Source organism: Symphalangus syndactylus, chromosome 4, assembly GCF_028878055.3.
Source record: "Symphalangus syndactylus isolate Jambi chromosome 4, NHGRI_mSymSyn1-v2.1_pri, whole genome shotgun sequence".
Classification (NCBI taxonomy): Eukaryota; Metazoa; Chordata; class Mammalia; order Primates; family Hylobatidae; genus Symphalangus; species Symphalangus syndactylus.
Genome location: NC_072426.2, coordinates 141,385,771 through 141,411,979, shown reverse-complemented (window position 1 = coordinate 141,411,979; position 26,209 = coordinate 141,385,771). Strand labels below are relative to the sequence as shown.

The 26,209-nt window shown below is 34.4% G+C and overlaps 1 protein-coding gene across 6 annotated transcripts in view; it reads right to left on the bottom strand.

Annotated features, from left to right (window-relative positions):
- The window catches only part of ANXA10 (annexin A10), a 147,309-nt gene that overhangs the window by 83,803 nt on the left and 37,297 nt on the right, over positions 1-26,209 (bottom strand). For 3 of the 6 annotated variants that reach the window (XM_063638410.1, XM_063638409.1, XM_055276359.2), the window contains one exon: positions 14,207-14,294. The exons of the other annotated variants lie outside the window; for them this stretch is intronic. In XM_063638410.1, coding sequence (XP_063494480.1) covers positions 14,207-14,294 — 88 coding nt within the window. The remainder of the gene's footprint in view (positions 1-14,206; positions 14,295-26,209) is intronic. 6 annotated transcript variants of the gene reach the window in all.

Genomic DNA, 26,209 nt, shown 5'->3' with positions numbered 1-26,209 from the left:
CATAGCCAGAAAATGTTAGAACCTCCTCTCCATTTCTCTTGTGATAACAGACGTAGATATCTCACTAAAGTAAGGCAGTAAAGCAGACTTGATTTTAAATCATCTTTGTTCCTTGCTGGACAAAGCAGTACATTTTTTTTTTTTTTTTTTTGAGACAGAGTCTCACTTTGTTGCCCAGGCTGGTAAAGTAAAAGTTGTAGACGTTTTGTAAGTTTCAGTTACTATGAAGATTAATGAGATATGTATTTCAATTAATAGTAATTATCATTCATTCTATTTCTCTTCTTTCTTCTTCTTATAATTAGCACCTGCCTGTAATATCACACGGGTTTTGGTTGTTCTTCCAAGAGTTCCATGGAACACTATATTGTTTTCAAGAATCACACTGATATAAAATTAGAAATGCCTAGCTTAATGGAGTTGTAAAATTAAAACTTTAAGATTTTTACAGGTCCACCATCTATATTTTATCCATTTGCCATACATTATGCTATAGAAATTCATAATAAATGATTTTAAAGTATTGTTGACCCAAAATTGTTTGTACTTATTGTTGACCTAAAATTGTTTGCATTAAAAAGTACCCAAGTAATAGGAATGGACAAAGATTTCATGACAAAGATACCAAAAACAATTGCAACAAAGGCAAAAAATGGCAAATGGCATCTAATAAATTACAACAAAAGAAGCTGTCAACACAGTAAACAACCTACAGAATGGGAGAAACTTTTGCAAACTATGCAGCTGACAAAGATCTAACATCCAGCATTGATAAGCAACTTAAATCCACAAAGAAAAAACAAACAACTCCATGTTTGGAGTATGTGTGAAACACTCCGAAAAGTGAGCAAAGGACATGAACAGATACTTTTCAAAAGAAGACATATACATGGCTAAGAAGCATATGAAAAAAAGCTCATCACTGATTATTAGACAAATGCAAATCAAAACCACAATAAGGTATCATCTCACACCAGTCGGAATGGCTATTAATAAAAAGTCAAAAAATAACAAATGCTGATGAGCTTCTAGAGCAAAAGGAATGCTTATACACTGTTGGTGGGAGTGTAAATTAGTTCAACTATTGTGGAAAACAGTGTGGTGATTCCTGAAGGAGCCAAAAACAGAACTATTATTTGACCCAGCAATCCCCCTACTGGATATATAACCAAAGGAATATAAACCATTCTATCATAAAGACAAATGCATGTGTATGTTCACTATAGCACTATTCACAATAGCAAAGACATGGAATCAACCTAAATGCTTATCAATGGTAGACTGGATAAAGAAAATGTGGCACATATACAACATGGAATACTACACAGCCATAAACAAGAATGAGATTGTGTGCTTTGCAGAAGCATGGATGGAGCTGGAGGCCATTATCCTTAGCAAACTACCACAGGAAGAGAAAAACAAATATCACGTGTTCTCATTTATAAGTGGGAGCTAAATAATGAGAACACATGGACATATAGAAGGGAACAACAGAAACTGGGGCATACTGGAGGGAGGTGGGTGGGAGAAGGGAGAGAGTCAGGAAAAATAACTCAGGGGTAATAGGCTTAATACCTGAGTCACAAAGTAATCTGTACAATGAACTCCCATGACACGAGTTTACCTGTATAACAAACCTGCACATGTGCTCCTGAACTCAAAATAAAAGTAAAAAAAAAAAGTGCCCAAATCTACAGATCCCAAAAGCTTTCAAGACCACATGGACCTTTGCTGATCAAAACAAGAGAAGAAACAAATTCACTCATCTACATTTATCACACAAGTCTGCCACTTTTAATACTCATATGTTTCAGTGCCTAAAGGAAAATTTATAACATTAAATATATATATGTATTAGAATAAAATAAAATTTAAGTTTTCACCATAAGAAATTAGAGAAATAATAGAAATTTACATGCAATGCAAACAGGAGGTAGGAGGTAATAAAGACAAGAGTAAAATCAATAAAATTAAAAAGAGAAAAATAAAGAAATAAAATGAAGTAAAGTTATTTGGACAACAATAAAATTGATAGAACTGTAGCCAATTTACAAAGAAAAACTAAGATACAAACTATAAACATAAAAATAGGTGGCAACATTCCTATCAAAAGGAATGCTATGAATGATTCAATGCCCATATATATTCAATTTAAATTTCTTGACAGACTAAAATTACCAAAACTCATTCAAGAAAAGCAGGTAACTTAAATTGCCTCATATCTGTTGAGAAAACTGAATTTGTATTTAGAAACCTTTCAGCAAGAAAATCTCCAGCTTACATGGTTTTACTGGATATTTCTGCCAACTATTTAAGGAAGAAATAATACCAATTCTACCAAATTTTTTCTAGAAAATAGAAGAGAACACTTTCTGGCTCATTTTATGAACCTAGATTATACTAATACAAAAACCAAACCAACACTACAAGGAAAGAAAATTGTAGGCTAGTAACCCTTATGAACATAAATGCAAATATGCCCAACATAATACAAGAAAATTCAATGTAGTAATATATAAAAAGGAGGAGGTAGTACAACTTAGTTGTGTTTATCGCAATAAGGCAAGACTGGCACAACATTCAAAAATCAATCAGTTTAGTTCACCTTATTAACAATTTAAGAAATAAAACTTATATGGTCATCAAAACATGGTGCAGAAAAAACACTTGACGAGTATAGCATCTATTCATGTTAAAAACTCAGCAAACTTAAAAGACAAAGCAACTTCATTAATTTGGTAAAAGACATCTACAAAAACCCTACATCTAAAATTAAAGGTGAAATATTGAATGCTTCACCACCCTTTCCACCGCCCCAGTCTGCTCTAGACTAGGAAGAAAGCAAGAATGTTATTTTTCATCACTTCCATACCATACCGAAAAATCTTAGGCAATGCAATAAGAAAATCAAAAGAAATAAGTATTATACATATTGGAATTGAAGAAACAGAATACTTCTGACAGTTATTAAAGAAGACTTAAGTAAATAAAGATATGTACCCTTTTCATGGCTAGAAAACTTAATATTGTTAAGATGCCAATTCTCCTTAAATTGGCCTACATTTTCAACAAAATCCCAGTCGAAATCCTGGCAGAATTTTGTGTCAATGTTGACAATTTTATTCAAAAATTTTTGTGGAAATGCAAAATACCTAGAATAGCTGAAACAATTTTGAAAATAAACTCCAAAATTGTAGGAGTAATGCTAATTGATTTTAAGAATTATTATTAATAAGTCATAGTACTAATGAAACTCTGCTATTAGGTAACAATATTGAAGTATAGCTCGACTGGACAGAATAAAAAATCTAGACTCACATAAATGCAGACAAAGTAGTGAAAACAATTTGATAGAGAAAAAACAGTTTTCCCAAGAAATGGTACTATAAAAATTGGAGATTCATATAAAAAAATAAGCTTGACCTATACTTCATGCCTTATACAAAAATTGATTCAAAGTATGTCATAGACCTAAATTGAAATGTAAGTCTATAAAACTTCTAGAAGAAAAATATAGGAAAAAATCTACATGACTTGGGTTAGTGAAAGAATTTTTAGAAATGACAACAATAATATGATCCATAATGAAAAAATAAATTAGACTTTGTCAAAACTGAAAACTTTTGCTTGGTGAAAAGCACTGTTAAAGGACTGAAAAGGCAACCCACAGAAAGAAAGGGAAGGTGTATAAGTTACATTTTCCTAAAACGTTTAATCCAGAATATGTATAGGACAATATAAACAAAGAAAATGATATAAACATAGGGAAGTATTTTAAACAAACACATTCACAATGAAGATACAGTAAATGAGCACGTGAAGATATGATCAATATCATTACCCATAAAGAAATGCAAAGTAAAACTACAATGATATTCTACTGTAATATATTGCTGGCGAGAATGCAAAATTGTATAGTCACTTTGGGAAAACAGTTTTTTCTAAAGCTAAACATACTGTTACCATATGACCTAGCAATCTCACTCCTAAGTGTTTACCCAAAAGAAATGGAAACATAACTGCACTCAAAAACTTTAACTTGATATATTTATAGCAGCTTTGTTTATAATCACTAAATCCTGAAACAACCCACAGTTTATCCATTCAAACTGTGAGTAGATAAACAAATTGTGGTACATCCATACAACAGACAGCGACTCAGCAATAAAATGGCAGAACTATTGATTAATACAATATGAATAAGGGTTAAATGTTTCTACTAAGCGGAGGAAGCCATGTCCAAAAGGTTCAATAGTTTATGACTCTGTTCCTATGACATTCTAAAGAAGGTGAAACTATAGCAGCGGCAAACAGTGCAATATTTGCCAGAGTTTGGAGTCTGGGGTCAGTAGCTGACTACTGACAGGCAGTGTGGAGGAATTTTTGGATAATGGAAGTCTTCCATAAGGAAATGTGGCACTGGATACATGACTTAAGTCATAAAATTTTATACCACAGAAAGCACATTTTGTTAAATGTAAGTTTAACAAAATCAACAAAGATGTATGGGAAACCCAACAGAAAATGCAGTTTGTAGCAAATTTACTTATATAACAAATAAATCTCATAACCACAATAAGCTCGGTGGAGAGAGGGGACGTGCCCTAAGTAACTTTAGAAAATAGTGTTTTGACTGAACTGTAAAGCTAAAAATAAAAATAATCCAAACAATGTACTGTTGGTAAAGTTGTTTCTCACAGAGTAATGGCTTAGCAAGTTTTAAACTACATGTATGATAGGGTTAAACAAATAAGCAAAGAAATTTCAGATATTGATAGTCTTAGTTTTCACTGTCTGAGAAAGAAGTAACAAATAATGGTGAAGCTTAGAACAGTGTTGTTTAGATTGGAGGTATTAGTATGAAGATAGAGGGTAGACAGATGTATAGATAGAGACAGAGAAATAGATAAGTAGGAAGGTAGATGGAGACATGCATACATGCAAACATATATGCATACACATGTACAAAAGTAAATATAGATGTGTGCAGATAAATGGGTTAGTATACACACATATTTTTAGCTCTGTACTCTTAAGAGGGCATATAAACAGTGATACCCCAGTAGCAATGAGTATAACTAGTATCCATATCTTGGTTTTAAATATCAGTCTTCAATGAAAGGAATCAGGGCTTTTTGGAGAAGTGGTTAATTCCAGGAGTGGAATAGGAAAAAATACAAAAATACAAGATTAGATTAATGCATCTTGTAGCTGTAAGTAAGGAAAAGCTTCCCCCTGCCTCCTTCCCCCGCTCAAAAAAAAAAAACAAAACAAAACAAAACAAAAAAAAACAAAGAAAAGAGAAAAGAAAGAAACGTCAAAAGTAAGATTAAGCCTAAAAGTGTTCCCAATGGCCATTAGCTCCTGGGAGCAGTGTATTAGTTCATTCTCACATTGCTATAAACGAATATCTGAGGCTGGGTAATTTATAAAGAAAAGAGGTCTAATTGACCCACAGTTCCACAGGAACAGGAAGCATGATGCTGGCATGGGCTCGGCTTCTGGGGAGGCCTCAGGAAACTTACAATCATGGAGGAAGGCAAAGGGGCAGCCAGCACATCATGCAGCCAGCACATCACACAGCCAGGGAAGGAAAATGAGAGCCAGGTGGGAGGTGCTACACCCTTTTAAGCAACCAGATCTTGCAAGAACTCACACTCATGAGAACAGCACCAAGGGAATAGTACTAAACGATTCATGAGAAACAGTCCCCACTATCCAATGACCTCCCACCAGGCCCCACCTTCAATACTGGGCATTACAATTCTACATGAGATTTGGTGGGGCCACAGATCCAAACCATATCAAGCAGGAAACCAAAAGATTAGCAGAAAAAGTGGTATCTAAACAATATCTGGGGTTTAGTTAGTTGCACTGTGCTTATGTTAATATCCTGTTTTGATAACTTCAATATGGCTATATAAAAAGTAAACATTAGGGAAAGCTGGGGGGAAGGGTAATTCAAATTATGAATTATTTTGACAACTTTTTTCTTGTAAATCTGAAATGTTCCCAAAAAAATGTTTAAACATAGTATTTTTAGGTGCATATCTAGTCTCATAAAACCAAATATGGCAACCTTTTAAATCAGAACTTACCACATTGGTTTGAATTTAGCTTCAAACCGTAGAGTTTGACAAAATAATTTCATAAGAATTACAACTGTAGAATTAAGATAGAGGTTCAAACATGGGAATAATGATGAGTTGTAGCAGGAAACAGATCCCAGTTGTTTTTGTCTTCACTTTGAAGAGCACCCCATACAAGAGAGAGAAGCAGAGCACTTAGAGCTAAAGATGAAGGAACCTGTGTGAGAGGCTTAAGGAGGGAACAAGTTTGTGAATAGAAAGACGGGTGACAATCATCGTAACCATACGGAAATGTCCTGCCTCACACATTGTCATAGCGAGGTGACAGAAAGCCTTACAGGGAAGTAAAATTTCATGATGAATCTGTTTTATATCCCAGTCTAAGGAAAGAATGTTCTCGCAAATCAAAATCAGATGAGAGAAGAATAAGCTACGTTGCCAATAAAGCTAAGTATTTTTGAAAATTCAACCTGTCTACATGTCTCTCTAAATCAGATTTTAAAAATCTAGACTAAAAAATGACTAAATGTAAGAAAAGTTAATCTGATGCCTTTAATTACAATACACCATTTGACTAGTTTTCTGAGTTTAGTGCACCTATCTTAAAAATTTCTACGACTGATTCTAGATTACATGAATTTTTGTTTGAAAATTTTCTCAGTATGCAAAAAGCATTGAGAAAGAACAAAAAGGAAATGAACCTAGATTATAAAGCTGAACTCTTGCATGTTGCAGGAGAGAGAAAGAAGCCTAATATTTGAAAGGGACTAACTCACTTGTTTCTCTGTTATTGTTGGCAGACAGTTTATATGTAACCCCGTGATTCTGAGAGGAGGTACTATTTGATACTGATTTCCTTCTGCCAAATGACTAAAATAACATTTTATAAAAAACCATTTCTGTCTCTGAAGCATATGGATCATATATTAAAAAAAAAAAGACCAAGTCCACTAAGTCATGAAATTAGAAGTCATTGAATATCTTGAAGAAAACCAAGCATAGTTGCCCACAGTCATTCTAGTATTCACAATATCTGGAATGAAACAAAGTAAGAACCAGAAGGGAATGAGATCTTGAAGAGTTTCTTCTGATCGTTAAGTTGTATTAGGTTCAGTTGTAACCACTGTTACATGAAAAAGTCTTATTTCAAAACCACTAATGACCTTTCACTGAGGGTTCCTGAATCTAACCCTTTTCTGCTGTGAAGGGACTACTGTATTCACTGTGAATATTTACTTTCCTATATGTGAGTTGCACTCTTGATTAAACACACAGCAGTCAGCCCACAGGTGAGGAAAGGTACACAGAAGGTGCATGTGTCCCCAGGTACTAACGCCTCTCTCTTTCAGCACCTTTGACCATTTTCATACTTACCTTTTCAAACAATATTTTCAGACTGGCAACTAAATGAATGCCTAGAAGAATATGTACATTTATTCAATATCTCCAAAGGGTTGAACAATAATTCAAGAAGTTTACTACTGTACTAATGGCAACAACAAAGAATAACCCACCAATAAAATACAGTATGATTTACATATTTTAAAATGATTACTAATTCACAGTACTAAGAACACTATATCTGCTGGGGTTAAAGTGCTTTCTTTTTACATAACTGAAAAAGTATTACTACAATGCCTTCCATTCTGGCTTATTTAAAAACAAAATAGCAGAAATGTTTCAATTAAGAGATAGAATGATAAAATACATTAAGACATTCTGTTGCTTTATTATTACAAATTGCCACCAAATAAAGATGAAAAGCCAATCCAAAGTTGCTGTGAGTGAAGTTGATTCCAACTATATCTATAATAGGAGTATATAAAACACATTATCTTGTGTGGATTTACTTTTATGTTTTGTACATGATACTTGCAATAGTCTTTTTTTTTTCTGGTTCCTTCTAGCATAATTACCCAGAATGTCTACAGGACATAAATAAAAGTATAACTGAGGAAGAATATATTCATAACTGTGTGGTGTGAGACTGTGATGCTGGCAAAGAAAAATGGGCCCCAGGAAGCGAGTTTTACTCTGCCTTTGATTACAAACGCATGTCCAAAAGCTATGAGTAAAGTCTTACAAATAGCTGGAGACTATTTAGAAGAAGCTGATGCTGGGAGATTGACAGCATAAACTCTGAGATCTCTTTTTAAAAATTATTGCAATCTCTTCCTTTTTGATGAATCAGGCTGAGCTACTTCTGATTACAAATAATTTCTACTGATAGAAGAACTCTAAGGTAGATAAGGGTCGGATGTTGGTGTGTGTGAGGCTGTACTGAAAAATGAAAAGTTGGTAAGTAATGACCTTTAAATGACTCCTTTCTTTCTGCTTTTTCCTCTCCACCTAATTGCAGAAATAAATGACTCATTAAACTAACTATGATTCATACTGCTTAAACATAATTTCTGAAGACTTCACCCTAAGGGTTAAGTAAAGAAGTATGTTCTTAACGCTTGTCATTTGTGATAATCTAATGACTTTCTTCCTCTACTGTTTGTTAAATAAGTTGATTAATTAGGAAAAATAAAAAAAAGAACATATAGTTAAACATCTTTTTTTTTTTAAATTTCAAGAGTGCCTTAGATTTAAAGTAATATTTATTTAAATGGGCACACTGTATTAATGTTAATGGTATAAGTATAATGTCAAAATAACAGATAATTTTATAATAATCTCAAAAACTAGCCCATTCAAGATAAACCAACATATCTAGAGAGGTGTTCTAACTTCTCACTTGGAAAAATGTAAGTGATTCTACAAATTGAAGTCTTCTTATTTTTCTAGCTATTATGATAAATTAAGAACTTGCTAACCGAGATGGCTTTCTCAAAATATCCTCTTTGCTGACTTTTGCCTCCTATTCCATTACTTTGTCTAATTGCAGAGTGAGTATGAATCCTATACATCAATGAAATACATGTTTCAAGAGGGCAGGGTTTATGACAATGATATTTATTACTCTCTGACCAGTACCTGGAGGTGGGACCAGGGACACCAGGTAGGAAGCCACTACGGAAGTTGGCAGGCAATGATAATGTCAGGTATGAGAGAATCTGAGCCAAAGATAATAGGAAGGCTTAATTTTTTTTTAACTTTCCTTTTTCTGTACTAATAAGAGAATGAGTTTCTACTCACTGAGTAGACACTTGGTTACAGGAATCTGGGGTTCATGCATACGTTGTGGGTTGAGACATAAATTCAGAAAAGAGTCTGTATATAGAATGTAATTAAAACCATTATATTGGATGTTATGACCAAAGGAGAGGCTATAAGGAGGAAGGAGAAGAGTTTCAAGAATTTAGCCCTGGAATATTTCTGGCAAAGGCGATTGTGTCTAATAACACCCATATATCTAGTAAGATGAGAGGAGAGAATTAGGCATGGGATTTAACCATATGAAGGTCATTGTTTACCTTAATAAGAGCAGTTCAGGCACGGCATTTGAGAAAGAAACCTAATGCGTGGATATGGAGAGAATTGAAGGAGAAGAAATGTATATAATGAGTGTAATACATGTTTCAGGAGTTTTACCATAATAAAGAAGAGAAGTTACCAGAAATTGAAGTAAGTGGGTTTATGAAAATTTTTTGCATGATACAATCTACTTACAAATAAACATTATGCTAAGTACAAGAGAAAATATATTTCCCCTTGTGAAACTTTTGTTGTTTCTCAAATTTCTTTATAAAATTTGGGACTGTTATATATATACACATACATAAATGCTTATGTATATGTTGTGTATATATATATATATATATATATAATATATATATGCATTTGTATTAGTAATGGACACAAACTTAACCTCCCCTCTAGAAGCAGTGCATTGGGCTGCTGAAGGCCAGGGCTTTTGAATTAGACAGAGTTGGATTCAAGCTTTGGCACTGGTACTAAATAAAACTGTGAATAATAGCTCATCTTTTTTGGGATGCTTCTATGCTCCAGATACTCTTCTTGGTGCTTTATATGCCAAACAATTCTCAAGAGACCCTTATAAGACAGGTGCTGCTATCACACTCACTTAACAGGTTAAAAAAAATTGAGATGCAGAAAGATTCAGCAAATTGTGCTCAGTCACACAGATCCTATGCCGAAAGACTAGATTTAAGTGTATGTTTAGCCACTATGCTATAGTCATGTTTGCCCAGCCCCTAGCTTAAAAGCAATCTATGGTTGTTATAATGGTATATTTTTAAAAATTAACAACGTGTATGCGTGCCACTTCAAGGAAAAAGTTAAATTTAATTTTTCCAATCCAACTCTTATTAGTTCTACAGAAGCTTCAGTAAAAGTTGAAGCCATAACAGCATGATTCATAACTTTTGTTGAATCAAAGTGTGTAAAGTTCAGACAATGTAGTCTTGTGATAGTGAAAAGCAATCTAAAGTATGAATAACCTTTTAATAATATTTGCTCAGTAAGTCATACTGCAGATAAACAATCAAAGTCAGATTTCTTGGATGGAAGTTTTTGTCCTGGGAATTACTTTCTATAGGAAAAGACAGTTTTGAAAATAATCTTGCCTTATCAACAGCCTCTCCTCCCATGAGATGTGTTCTCAGTCTGCAATCACTCCTAGGTAATATGCTCTGAATTCATTTCTGATTTATGGAGTGCTTTTCCTTCGCTACATGTAATCCACTGCTAAAAACCAACGCATTTATTTTATTCTAGTTAGGCTAAAATGCTATATGTCTCATTGCCCATAATAGACACTGCCTAACATGCTGCTGCCTGACTTCGGTGCTCTTGAGCTATTCTGAGGCAAACTCATGAGTCAAAGCATCTTTGTAAAGATACTGCTGCTAAGTTTTTCTCATTTAATTGGGGTCACAAAGAATAATCATACCTAGGCATTTTTTTCTCTCTTTGTGGTAGAAATGATTTTGGAGTTACACAGGATCCTATGTAACTGTCACCTTCTGGCTTTTAACTCCTGGGAAAAGTATTTAATTTTTCTGAACCTCAGTATTTTCATCTGGAAAAAGGGGATGATAATACTGTCCTAGAAGATTGCAAACACAAAAATAATATGTATAAAACATTTGGGTAGAATATCTAGTACCTCCAAAAGAACTTCAAACCTTCGCCTGTTAAATGGTATTCTTATAGGACAATTTGCTGTGAAGATTAAATTAAACAAGGTATGGATGATGTATATAGACACTCAGTAAATTATTATAATAATTTCTATACGTTTGTATAATACCTAATGCTATTTTAGGTAAGAAATATGATATCAACATGTATCTTACTTTTCATACTGCTATGATTAACATTTTCTGTCAGTCAATAAATATGATGGACATAGGAAAAGGTGTCAAAAGGGTAGAAAAGGGAACAGGATTAAAGTTAACTCTAATCCTATTAGAGGTCAAAAGGAAGGGTATCATCTAAGAAAGGAATCTATAGTAAATAAGATGCTACTGTATGAAAAAGGGGGATCAGTTCATGACAAAACAGGACAAAATCAGCTAACAATTTTTACAAGAAAATTGTATTCTAAAGAGGCAGGTGTATTCTAAAGAGACATTATATATTAATAAAAAGAATTTGAGCTCTAGGGACATAGAGATACCTGGGTTTAGATCCTGACTTGGGCAAGTACACTGTATAGTAATTTCCTCCATTCTAAGAGAGCTATTACAATATTATAATAATATCTTCCTACAATGTGATTTATATCTGACTAATATATCAAAACTCAGGCTTGCAATAATCTCTTAATTAAATCTTGCTTTTGAAAGATGGTCTTACAGTCGGGCACATAAGTAAAATACACTATTGCACCAAAGATAAATTTCCTTCTTAATGTAACAAGCACACTTAAACTACCTTAATCACTGGGGCCCACCTAACCCCATAAATATAGAAAGTAATTTTAACATATTATGTATGTTTATCTCCTACAGAAATGTAACCATTTTTCCATGATTCTTGTCTCTTGCTTGTATTTAACTTTTCTATACTTTGTAACTGAGAGTAATGAACTACCTATCTCTGTGGCTCTCAAAAATTGTAACCCTTTTATATCAAGTGTATAAGTTCAGATGTTATATATACTGCATCAGGACTGCTAAATAAGGAGGATCTAGGGACGTATTTTTAACAAACAACTCAGTCAATTACTACCCACATTATAAAATAAGAAATTACTTGTCAACAGAAGAGCCTGTCTCTTGCTCGAGAACATCAGATTAAAGAGATAAGTTTGGCCTTAAACATTGGCCGGGCGCGGTGGCTCACGCTTGTAATCCCAGCACTTTGGGAGGCCGAGGCGGGTGGATCACGAGGTCAGGAGATCGAGACCACAGTGAAACCCCGTCTCTACTAAAAATACAAAAAAAATTAGCCGGGCGTGGTGGCGGGCGCCTGTAGTCCCAGCTACTCGGGGAGGCTGAGGCAGGAGAATGGCGTGAACCCGGGAGGCGGAGCTTGCAGTGAGCCGAGATCGGGCCACTGCACTCCAGCCTGGGTGATAGAGCAAGACTCCGTCTCAAAAAAAAAAAAAAAAAAAAAAAAAAACATTGGCCTTTTTAACACTAAATTCTGACCACTGGGGTCATATACCTTAAGATAGAAAATTACTTTAAACTATACTGATATTGATTATGTAAAACCATTTTACCATCCACACTTGCTGAGATTATACATAAAACATAACATTCATCACTAAAATAACTAATCAAAAGTACTTAAAATGGATTCTTAGGTATGCTCAAATCCAAATCTTTCATCTTCAGTTTTCTTTATTTGCTGCAGAAGCATAGCAAATAATTGCATTTAAAAAAAATCTTGTTATCATGGTAATGTTTAATAATCCCAGAAATATAATTTAAATATTCTATAAATGTTTCTTTTGAAAAATGGGCATATAAATAGTAACATTAGACCACACAATGCGTAGAATATAATAGTAATTACTCCCAAATAATTATACTCAAATGAACAGAAAGAGAAAACAATAGGCATTTGTAAATTTAATCATTTACCATGCTGGCCTAATTACTTGATACCTTTTTTTCTCTATAGTGAAATATAACCTCCTCACAATTAATAAAACAATAATGGTAACTTTCAACTGCAAAATGAGATCTTGAAATCTTAAGATGAAATTAAGATTGTTAAACTAACAGTGATGGAAAATAGCTGCATTTTAAGTCCTAATTCAGTATTTATCTGAAGAAACACAATATATAAGTAAAATTTTCCTGCATTGATTACTTTGTATGAGTAAACAATATGTTTTGTGTGCCAAAATTTAAAAAATAATTATGTTATAACTTTTTTGCATAAAAGTTCCCAGAAAGTTGTTTTTTGTTTTTTGAGATGGAGTCTTGCTTGGTCACCCAAGCTGGAGTGCAGTGGCGCGATCTCGGCCCACTGCAAGCTCCGCCTCCCGGGTTCACGCCATTCTCTTGCCTCAGTCTCCTGAAAGTTTTTTTATAATATAGATTTGTAAAGAATCATCATTAACACACATATACTTGTATATAATTTCTAAGACCACAAGGCATAAATTCACATTTGTATATAATTTTCAAGACCATGTGAAATGAAGACCTTTCCATATAAAGCATATTCAGAGAACTTAATGTTTATGTTGGCTTTTTAAAAAGTTAATGACTATTAGAGCAGTTGACTAAAATGATTCAGACAAGGCCAAAAAAAAAAAAAAGACTAAATCTTGTTATACATTGCTTCTATTCAACAGAAAATTATTCAAAAATAAGCTATCTTCTAAAGAAAGCATGGATTTAAAATAAAATCAATAGTCAAAATTATTTTAATTTTTTATAGATAGAAATCAATATCGAGATAAAAATCATATGATAACTTCAGTTAGAATTCTGAATCAAATTACATATGAAAGTAGGGACAACTAACTTGCCTCTGTGGGGTAATACGTTGTTTCAAAATTAGCATGGATTTAAGATTTCACAATATTAACTGTTTAATAGTTATATTGAAGACCCACTAATTAAACATTTAATAAAAACAAATTAAAACAATATTTTGTGTTAAAAATGTCAAAACACACAAATGAAATTTTATAAATCAAGTTTCAAAAGAGTGAAAAGCTTTACAGAAATAAGCATTATACTCACATAGTCTCCACAAAACATTTTGATGGTAATCGTTAACTTCAGGGATGAAAATATTTGATCAATTGCATAAACTTGTTTCACTGTGAAGCTAGAAAGAATTGAGGTTCACTGTTAAATCAAATGTAAATATGTTCACTGTTCACCTCAGACTCAGGCAAGAAAATGTAAAAGCAAATCTGGATACAGTGTGATTTGAGATACTGTATTTATACTTAGTTATCAGTCATAGGTGAGTAGGCAGAATTATTGCACAAAATAAATAGAACCATTAACCTAATCCCCAGTTGTATGTTGATTTAGTACACATAAAGTAGCCAACTAATGAAAGAAATGTAACCTTTCGAAAAAGCTGATGACTTATGGAAAGCTAAGTTGATTACCCACAAAGTTAATGATTTATTTTCTGCTTAATTGTTGTTAACATGGAAACTCTTTCAGGTGCTCCAGCCCTAGTTTCCTATCTTAAATTGCTAGGTTCTATGTGTATCCATACAATTTTAAAAAAATATTTCAACTACTGTTTATCTGCTCTTACATTGAAAAATAATGTATTTAGGGGCTGGGCCTGGTGGCCCATGCCTCTAATCCCAGCACTTTGGGAGGCTAAGGCAGGCAGATCACTTGAGGTCAGGAATTTGAGACGAGGCTGCCCAACATGGCGAAACCCCATCTCTACTAAAAATACACAAATTAAAAAAAATTATTTTAAATATATTTAGTAAAGAATTCATTATCCACCAATAAAAGTCTTTGGAGAAATATATTCACCATCATTTTTTGCATTTAATATTCCTATATTTATATATATGTAATTTTAATATTTAACTATTGCATTTTAAGGAAACAAATTTTAGAAAAATCTGTAAAGTTCAATATAGTGTTGGAAACTATCTAGATATATTCATATATCATTCCAAAAATAACAAAATGAATCTGTATTATATTATTTTACTGCTACTTGCTATTTATTGAACAATATAGTGGTCATTTATAAAAATTTTAAAATACTTTGAACGAGAATTAGGAGCAAATAATCCTTTATTGAAAGAACAAAATACTACAAGTGTCAACTGAGCAGCATCCATAGGTCTAGAACTATCCAAAATAATTCTGATGTTAAAATATGAGTAAAAGCCATGAAGCAGGAGGTATTTATGTAATACACACACACACAAAAAAAACCCCACAAATGTATATATATATATAAAATGAGCAACTATATATATATATATATATATTCTTCAGCATTCAATTTATAATATTATCTGATTACCTTACCAATATACCTGGTACTATGAGAGATATATGGAACCATGCTGCTTGGCTCAAAAACATTAAAATCTAGTAGGTCCTACTATGTATGTGTATGTGTCTGTGTATGAATCAGGGTCTTGTGTTTTTGCTATGTAGACAGCATATAGCAATTATAAAATTGTATAATTTATGTTGTATAATTGCTATAATTGTATAATTTATATTGTATAATTGCTATATGTAGACAGCATATAGCAATTATAAAATAATAGATATACTTATTAAAACCATAGGATTCAGAATTAGAAGCAAAAGAAGAATTTTCAATTAAAATTATTTTTTAATTAGAAACAATAGAAGAGTTTTCAACTACAATTATTTTTTATGATTATTTTAGTAAGTTGCAGGTCTTATGGATTTTATTATAGACTAAATATGTGAATATGAACAAAAATTGTCAAAATATTTGAGACCAAAATCCTTTCCCTAAGATTATTAGATAATTCAGAGAAAAGAGATTTGATAATATTCCCTAATTTTCTCCCAGATAATAGTTACTTAATATATAATTTTATTCATCATTATTTTGTGATTTAGCTTTTAAAAAACATGTCCTTAAGGGAAATTATGATATCTGGTATTTGGTTTATAATATTCCATGGAAAAGAGGGTCATGAGACACCTTTTGATACAAGTGTGGCAAAATCTTGAAAACTATTGGGAAAGATGGTAGTTAATTAGTTAATATAATTCTATTTTATGTTTATGAAAATTTCCCTGATGAAAATTTTAAAATGTTTGGTTGTAACTTATTTACTTAAATATCATTTGATTATCTACAACCTGTACAGTAATAAATGTTATCAATAATAAAGCTTTTCCTCTATTCTAAACATTGTTTCAAGTCAATATACTTGTTTTTCTTACAACAACTCTATGAGCTTGGTACTGTTATTGCCCATATTTTATCCACAGCATAGATAGATAGTAGAGAGGAAATGGAATTACTCTGTAGTCAAGAACATTGCCTAAAATCTCACTCTTGAAGTGGAAGAGTGAAATTTGAACCTAGGCAGTCCAATGACAGAACCTGTAACCTCAATCTCAATGTTACATAGATACTCTATTAAGGAATAAAACAAAGCAACTTAAAAAGAAAATGAAAAGGCATGTTTCTTGATTCAAAGGGATTTACAGTTTAGTAGGTTTTAAAAATTATCAGAATACAAGATGATAAATGGTAAGAGCCATAAGCAAGCTGCAAAAAATATTTCGAACAATTCCTCAAGAGGCAAGTTACTTAGGCAGCAAGTAAATGAAGAATGCTTCACAGATGAATTAGCGTTTGAAATGTGACTTACTGCAATGTCCTCTAGTTTCATCCATATTGTTGCACATGGCAGAATTTCCTTCTTTTTAAAGCATGTATATTATTCTATTGTGTGTATACTACATTTTCTGTATCCATTTATCCATTGATGGATACTTAGGTTGTTTCCATAGCTTTGCTTTTGTAGACAATGCCGGAATGAACATGGGAGTGCAGACATCTCCTTGATACACTGATCTCAATCTTTACGGATATATATCTAGAAGTGAGATTGTGGATCATATGGTAATTCCATGTTTTGTTTTTTGAGGAATCTCCATACTGTTTTTCAAAATGGCTATACTAATTTACATTCCCATGAACAGAATACCAGGTGTCCTTTTTCTGCACAACCTCACCAACACTTACCTTTTGTCTTCTTGATAATTGCCATTCTAACAGGTGGGAGGTGATATCTCATTGCAGCTTTAATTTTCATATCCTTCATGATTAAAGATGCTGAACATTTTTAAACATATCCTTTGTCTAATAGCATATTTTATTTTGAGAACTGTCTCTTTGGGTCCTTGACCCATTTTTAAATCAGGTTACTTGTTTTCTTGTTATTGAGTTGCTTGAGTCTCTTAGATATTTTTGATATTAGCACCTTATCAGATGTGTGGTTTGCAAATATTTGCTCCCAGTACACGGATTGTTTCATAACTCTTGATTGTTTTCTTTGCTGTGCAGAAGCATTTTTGTTTGATGCCATCCTATTTGTCTAATTTTGATTTTCTTTTCCATGCCTTTGGGGTCCTATCCAAGAAATAATTGCTGAAATCAATGACATGGACTTCCCCTATGTTTTCTTCTAGCAGTTTCAGTCTTACATTAAGTCTTTAATCCATTTTCAGTTAATTTTTCTGTAGGGTATAAGTTAATAGTCCAATTTTATTCTTCTGCATGTGGATATCCTATTTTTCCGACATCATTTATTGAATAGACTGTCTTTTTATCATTGTGTGTTCTTGACACCTTTGCCAAAAAATCAATTGATCATAAATACTTGGGCTTACTTCTGGGCTTTCTAATTGGTTCCATTGGTCAGTGTGTCTGTTTTAATACCAGTTCCATGCTGTTTTGATTACGATTGATTCATAATACATTTTGATATAAGATAGTGTGATGCCTCCAGCTTTGCTCTTTTTTTGCTCAAGATTTCTTTGGCTATCTGGGGTCTCTTCTGATTCCATGCAAATTTTAAAATTGTTTTGCCTATTTCTGTGAAAAATCACATCAGAATTTTGATAGGAATTATATTATGTTTGAAGATTACCTTGAGTGGTATGTCTACTTTAACAGTATTAATCCTTCAGTCCATGAATATAAAATATATTTTCACTTATTTGTGTTGTCTTCAGTCTTTCATCAATGTTTTGTAGTTTTTAATGTACAGATATTTTACCTGCTTGGTTAAATTTACTCCTAAGTATTTTATTTTTTCATGATACAATTTTAAATAAGATTGTTTTCTTAGTCTGTTTTTTGGATAGTTTGTCGTTAGTATATAGAAACACCATTGATTTTGCATAATGACTTTGTAACCTGTACCCTTACTGAATTTTTAAAATCAGTTCTAACCACTATTCAGTGGAGTTGATAGGATTTTCTATGTATAAGATTATGTCATCGGCACACAGATAAAATTTCATTTCTTCCTTTCATGTGTAAATGTCTTTTACTTCTTTCTGTGCACACTTTTACCAGTGAGTTTTTTTTTTTATTTTTATATATTTTCCTATTGCTATTTAGTGACCTTTTCCTTTATCTTGAAGGAATCCTTTCAACATTTGTTTTAAGGCAGAGCTAGCAGTGATTAAGTCCCTCAACTTCTGTTTGTTTAAGAAAGGTTTTATCTCTTTTTCACTTTTGAAAAATAGTATTGCTGGGTATAATATTCTTGGTTGACCATTGTTTTTCTTCTAGCTTTTTGACTATATTATCTCAGTCCCCTCTGACCTACAAGATTCCTACTGAAAAACCCATTGACAGTTTTGTCTCAACATTCCCCAAAGAATTTGGAAAAACTATGTACCTCTTCTACTTTTTTATAAATGTCATATAAAATATTTTCATTCAAGTTTAAACAGTCAGTTATTTTTTACTTTTCTCAAAGCATCCAATGGGATCTCAATACCATAGCAATTCAATGTCCACTTAATTCATCTAAATATGTAAAATAAGTTCTTATTTAGAAATTGCATATTTTGCATCATTTCTTTCTCTTAATTCTTATTTCCATTCTATTTCCTGCACAGTCATTTATTATGAGGTAATTTATGCTTGAATATCTTCTAGGGGATCACCTTATCATATATTTATAAATTATATTTATAACTTAGAGAAAATTGCTTGTAATGATTTCCATCTTTATTCAAACTGGAAGCCATAGGCTCTTCCCACTAATCTTTGTTATTTTCATAAATCACCCAATAAAGTAGATATATCACCTATTATTTATCCATTTACATGTTGATAATCATTTGAATGTTACTAATAATGATGATTTGGGGCTAATACTTGACATTTTCACCCTTTTAAGTTTTAGCCATTAAATTGTTGTGTGCTTATATCATATCATGCTTCTAATTTGCAATTCTCTTATCACTAAGAAGGCAATCTTTTTATATGTTAAATGGCCATTCTTACATATTCTTACGCAAATTGTTCAAATATCTTCTCCATTTTCAACAAAGTTGGTATATTTAGTATTGATTTGCAAGAGATCTTTATAAATTCTGGACACATACCTTTATCAGCTTGGATTTATAAACATTTGTTTTCAGTTTGTGGCTTGTCTTTTTATTTTTGAAATGTTGTCTCATGAATAAGTAGTTTCTGTTTGCTTTTAATTTATAATTGAATAAACTCCAATTAATTATTCATTTTCAAGCTTTTTATATTTAAAAAATTTTTGCCTACCCCAAGATCACAATGTTTCTTCTAGAAATTTATAGTTACAGCTTTTATGAGATATAATACTCAGTTATATTTTATATCATATAGTCAAGTTTCATTTTTTATTCTCTTCATAGGGATACTCAGTTGTTAAAGTACCATTTATTTAAAATATTCTTTTCTCACTGATTTGTTTTTACATATTAGTCAAAAATTACTTTACCATATATGTATGGGTCTATTTCTGGACTCTACCTTATGCCTCATTGATCTAGATGTCCTTCCTTTCACCAATACATCTCTTAATTCATAACTGTAGATTTATAATTGTGAAAATCAAGTAATGAGATTTCTAAAAATTTGTCACTATTTTTCTCCTCCTCCTCCTTTTTAAATTGCTTTGGCTCCCATAGGTTATGTTTTTTATTTTATAAATTATTAATATCCTTGTCAATTTCTTAAAAAGCATGCTGGGAACTTAATTATAATTACATTAAATCTATAGGCTTATCTGGAAGAAGAAATAATACATTAGGGGGTGGAGCCAAGATGGCTGAATAGGAACAGCTCCGGTCTACAGCTCCCAGCATGAGCGACATAGAAGACGGGTGATTTCTGCATTTCCATTTGAGGTACCGGGTTCATCTCACTAGGGAGCGCCAAAGAGTGGGTGCAGGACAGTCAGTGCAGTGCACTGTGCACGAGCCGAAGCAGGGCGAGGCATTGCCTCACTTGGGAAGCACAAGGGGTCAGGGAGCTTCCTTTCCTAGTCAAATAAAGGGGTAACGGACGGCACCTGGAAAATCGGGTCAGTCCCACCCTAATACTGTGCTTTTCCAATGGGCTTGGAAAATGGCACACAAGGAGATTGTGTCCCGCACCTGGCTCGGAGAGTCCTATGCCCATGGAGTCTCACTGATTGCTAGCACAGCAGTCTGACATCAAACTGCAAGGTGGCAGCGAGGCTGGGGGAGGGGCGCCTGCCATTGCCCAGGCTTGCTTAGGTAAACAAAGCAGCCAGGAAGCTCGAACATGGTGAAGCCAACTACAGCTCAAGAAGGCCTGCCTGCCTCTGTAGGCTCCACCCCTGGGGGCAGGGCACAGACAAACAAAAATTCAGCAGGAACCTCTGCAGACTTAAACGTCCCTGTCTGACAGCTTTGAAGAGAATAGTGGTTCTCCCAGCATGCAGCTGGAGATCTGAGAACAGACAGACTGCCTCCTAAAGTGGGTCCCTGACCCCCGAGCAGCCTAACTGGGAGGCACCCCCCAGTAGGGACAGACTGACACCTCACTCGGCCAGGTACTCCTCTGAGACAAAACTCCCAGAGGAACTATCAGATAGCTGAATTTGTGGTCTCACGAAAATCCGCTGTTCTGCAGCCACTGCTGCTGACATCCAGCCAAACAGGGTCTGGAGTGGACCTCTAGCAAACTCCAACAGACGTGCAGCTGAGGGTCCTGTCTGGTAGAAGGAAAACTAACAAGCAGAAAGGACATCCACACCAAAACCCATCTGTACATCACCATCATCAAAGACCAAAAGTAGATAAAACCACAAAGATGGGGAAAAAACAGAGCAGAAAAACTGGAAACTCTAAAAAGCAGAGCACCTCTCTTCCTCCAAAGGAACGCAGTTCCTCACCAGCAATGGAACAAAGCTGGATGGAGAATGACTTTGATGAGTTGAGAGAAGAAGGCTTCAGATGATCAAACTACTCCGAGCTACGGGAGGAAATTCAAAACAATAGCAAAGAAGTTAAAAACTTTGAAAAAAAAATTAGACGAATAGATAACTAGAATAATCAATGGAGAGAAGGGCTTAAAGGAGCTGATGGAGCTGAAAGCCAAGTATCGAGAACTATGCAAAGATTGCAGAAGCCTCGGTAGCCGATGCGATCAACGGGAAGAAAGGGTATCAGTGATGGAAGATGAAATGAATGCAATGAAGTGAGAAGGGAAGTTTAGAGAAAAAAGAATAAAAAGAAACGAATAAAGCCTCCAAGAAATTTGGGACTATGTGAAAAGACCAAACCTACGTCTGATTGGTGTGCCTGAAAATGATGGGGAGAATGGAACCAAGTTGGAAAACACTCTGCAAGATATTATCCAGGAGAACTTCCTCAATCTAGCAAGGCAGGCCAACATTCAGATTCAGGAAATACAGAGAACACCACAAAGATACTCCTCGAGAAGAGCAACTCCAAGACACATAATTGTCAGATTCACCAAAGTTGAAATGAAGGAAAAAATGTTAAGGGTGGCCAGAGAGAAAGGTCGGGTTACCCACAAAGGGAAGCCCATCAGACTAACAGCTGATCTCTCAGCAGAAACTCTACAGGCCAGAAGAGAGTGGGGGCCGATATTCAACATTCTTAAAGAAAAGAATTTTCAAGCCAGAATTTCATATCCAGCCAAACTAAGCTTCATAAGTGAAGGAGAAATAAAATACTTTATAGACAACAAATGCTGAGTGATTTTGTCACCACCAGGCCTGCCCTAAAAGAGCTCCTGAAGGAAGCACTAAACATGGAAAGGAACAACCGGTACCAGCTACTGCAAAAACATGCCAAATTGTTAAGACCATTGAGGCTAGGAAGAAACTGCATCAACTAACGAGCAAAATAATCAGCAAACATCAAAATGACAGGATCGAATTCACACATAACAGTACTAACTTTAAATGTAAATGGGCTAAATGCTCCAATTAAAAGACACAGACTGGCAAATTGGATAAGGAGTCAAGACCCATCAGTGTGCTGTATTCAGGAAACCCATCTCACGTGCAGAGACACACACAGACTCAAAATAAAGGGATGGAGGAAGATCTACCAAGCAAATGGTAAACAAAAAAAGGCAGGGGTTGCAATCCTAGTCTCTGCTAAAATAGACTTTAAACCAACAAAGATCAAAAGAGACAAAGAAGGTCATTACATAATGGTAAAGGGATCAATTCAACAAGAAGAGCTAACTATCCTAAACGTATATGCACCCAACACAGGAGCACCCAGATTCATAAAGCAAGTCCTGAGTGACCTACAAAGAGACTTAGACTCCCACACAATAATAATGGGAGATTTTAACGTTTCACTGTCAACATTAGACAGATCAACGAGACAGAAAGTTAACAAAGATACCCAGGAATTGAACTCAGCTCTGCACCAAGAGGACCTAATAGACATCTACAGAACTCTCCACCACAAATCAACAGAATATACATTTTTTTCAGCACCACACCACACCTATTCCAAAACTGACCACATAGTTGGAAGTAAAGCCCTCCTCAGCAAATGTAAAAGAACAGAAATTATAACAAACTGTTTCTCAGACCACAGTGCAATCAAACTAGAACTCAGGATTAAGAAACTCACTCAAAACCACTCAACTACATGGAAACTGAACAACCTGCTCCTGAATGGCTACTGGGTACATAACGAAATGAAGGCAGAAATAAAGATGTTCTTTGAAACCAACAAGAACAAAGACACAACATACCAGAATCTCTGGGACACATTCAAAGCAGTGTGTAGAGGGAAATTTATAGCACTAAATGCCCACAAGAGAAAGCAGGAAAGATCCAAAATTGACACCCTAACATCACAATTCAAAGAACTAGAAAAGCAACAGCAAACACATTCAAAAGCTAGCAGACGGCAAGAAATAACTAAAATCAGAGCAGAACTGAAGGAAATAGAGACACAAAAAACCCTTCAAAAAATTAATGAATCCAGGAGCTGGTTTTTTGAAAAGACAAACAAAATTGATAGACCACTAGCAAGACTAATAAAGAAGAAAAGAGAGAAGAATCAAATAGATGCAATAAAAAATGAAAAAGGGGATATCACCACCGATCCCACAGAAATACAATCTACCATCAGAGAATACTACAAACACCTCTACGCAAATAAACTAGAAAATCTAGAAGAAATGGATAAATTCCTCGACACACACACCCTCCCAAGACTAAACCAGGAAGAAGTTGAATCTCTGAATAGACCAATAACAGGCTCTGAAATTGTGGCATTAATCAATAGCTTACCAACCAAAAAGAGTCCAGGACCTGATGGATTCACAGTCGAATTCTACCAGAGGTACAAGGAGGAACTGGTACCATTCCTTCTGAAACTATTCCAATCAATAGAAAAAGAGGGAATCCTCCCTAACACATATTATGAGGCCAGCATCATCCTGATACCAAAGCCTGGCAGAGACACAACCAAAAAAGAGAATTTCAGACCAATATCCTTGATCAACATTGATGCAAAAATCCTCAATAAAATACAGGCAAACCGAATCCAGCAGCACATCAAAAAGCTTATACACCATGATCAAGTGGGCTTCGTCCCTGGGATGCAAGGCTGGTTCAACATATGCAAATCAATAAGTGTAATCCATCATATAAACAGAACCAAAGACAAAAACTACGTGATTATCTCAATAGATGCGGAAAAGGCCTTTGACAACATTCAACAACTCTTCATGCTAAAAACTCTCAATAAATTAGGTATTGATGGGACGTATCTCAAAATAATAAGAGCTATCTATGACAAACCCATAGCCAATATCATACTGAATGGGCAAAAACTGGAAGCATTCCCTTTGAAAACTGGCACAAGACAGGGATGCCCTCTCTCACCACTCCTATTCAACGTAGTGCTGGAAGTTCTGGCCAGGGCAATCAGGCAGGGGAAGGAAATAAAGGGAATTCAATTAGGAAAAGAGGAAGTCAAATTGTCCCTGTTTGCAGATGACACGATTGTATATCTAGAAAACCCCATCGTCTCAGCCCAAAATCTCCTTAAGCTGATTAGCAAATTCAGCAAAGTCTCAGGATACAAAATCAATGTACAAAAATCACAAGCATTCTTGTACACCAATCATAGACAGACAGCCAAATCATGAGTGAACTCCCATTCACAATTGCTTCAAAGAGAATAAAATACCTAGGAATCCAACTTTCAAGGGATGTGAAGGACCTCTTCAAGGAGAACTACAAACCACTGCTTAATAAAATAAAAGAGGATACAAACAAATGGAAGAACATTCCATGCTCATGGGTCGGAAGAATCAATATTGTGAAAATGGCCATACTGCCCAAGGTAATTTATAGATTCAATGCCATCTCCATCAAGCTACCAATGACTTACTTCACATGATTGGAAAAAACTACTTTAAAGTTCATATGGAACCAAAAAAGAGCCTGCATCGCCAAGTCAATCCTAAGCCAAAAGAACAAAGCTGGAGGCATCATGCTACCTGACTTCAAACTATACTAGAAGGCTACAGGAACCAAAACAGCATGGTACTGGTACCACAACAGAGACATAGATCAATGGAACAGAACAGAGCCCTCAGAAATGATGCCGCATAGCTACAACTATCTGATCTTTGACAAACCTGACAAAAACAAGAAATGGGGAAAGGATTCCCTATTTAATAAACGGTGCTGGGAAAACTGGCTAGCCATATGTAGAAAGCTGCAACTGGATCCCTTCCTTACACCTTATACAAAAATTAATTCAAGATGGATTAAAGACTTATATGTTAGACCTAAAACCATAAAAACCCTAGAAGAATACCTAGGCAATACCATTCAGGACATAGGCGTGGGCAAGGACTTCATGTCTAAAACACCAAAAGCAATGGCAACAAAAGCCAAAATTGACAAATGGGATCTAATTAAACTAAAGAGCTTCTGCACAGCAAAAGAAACTACCATCAGAGTGAACAGGCAACCTACAGAATGGGAGATAATTTTTGCAACCTACTCATCTGACAAAGGGCTAATATCCAGAATCTACAATGAACTCAAATTTACAAGGAAAAAACAAACAACCCCATCAAAAAGTGGGCAAAGGACATGAACAGACACTTCTCAAAAGAAGACATTTATGCAGCCAAAAAACACATGCAAAAATGCTCATCATCACTGGCCATCAGAGAAATGCAAATCAAAACCACAATGAGATACCATCTCACACCAGTTAGAATGGCAATCATTAAAAAGTCAGGAAACAACAGGTGCTGGAGAGGATGTGGAGAAATAGGAACACTTTTACACTGTTGGTGGGACTGTAAACTTGTTCAACCATTGTGGAAGTCAGTGTGGCGATTCCTCAGGGATCTAGAACTAGAAATACCATTTGACCCAGCCATCCCATTACTGGGTATATACCCAAAGGATTATAAATCATGCTGCTATAAAGACACATGCACACATATGTTTATTGCGGCACTGTTCACAATAGCAAAGACTTGGAACCAACCCAAATGTCCAACAACGATAGACTGGATTAAGAAAATGTGGCACATATACACCATGGAATACTATGCAGCCATAAAAAATGATGAGTTCATGTCCTTTGTAGGAACATGGATGAAACTGGAAAACATCATTCTCAGTAAACTATCGCAAGGACAAAAAACCAAACACCGCATGTTCTCACTCATAGGTGGGAACTGAACAATGAGAACTCATGGAC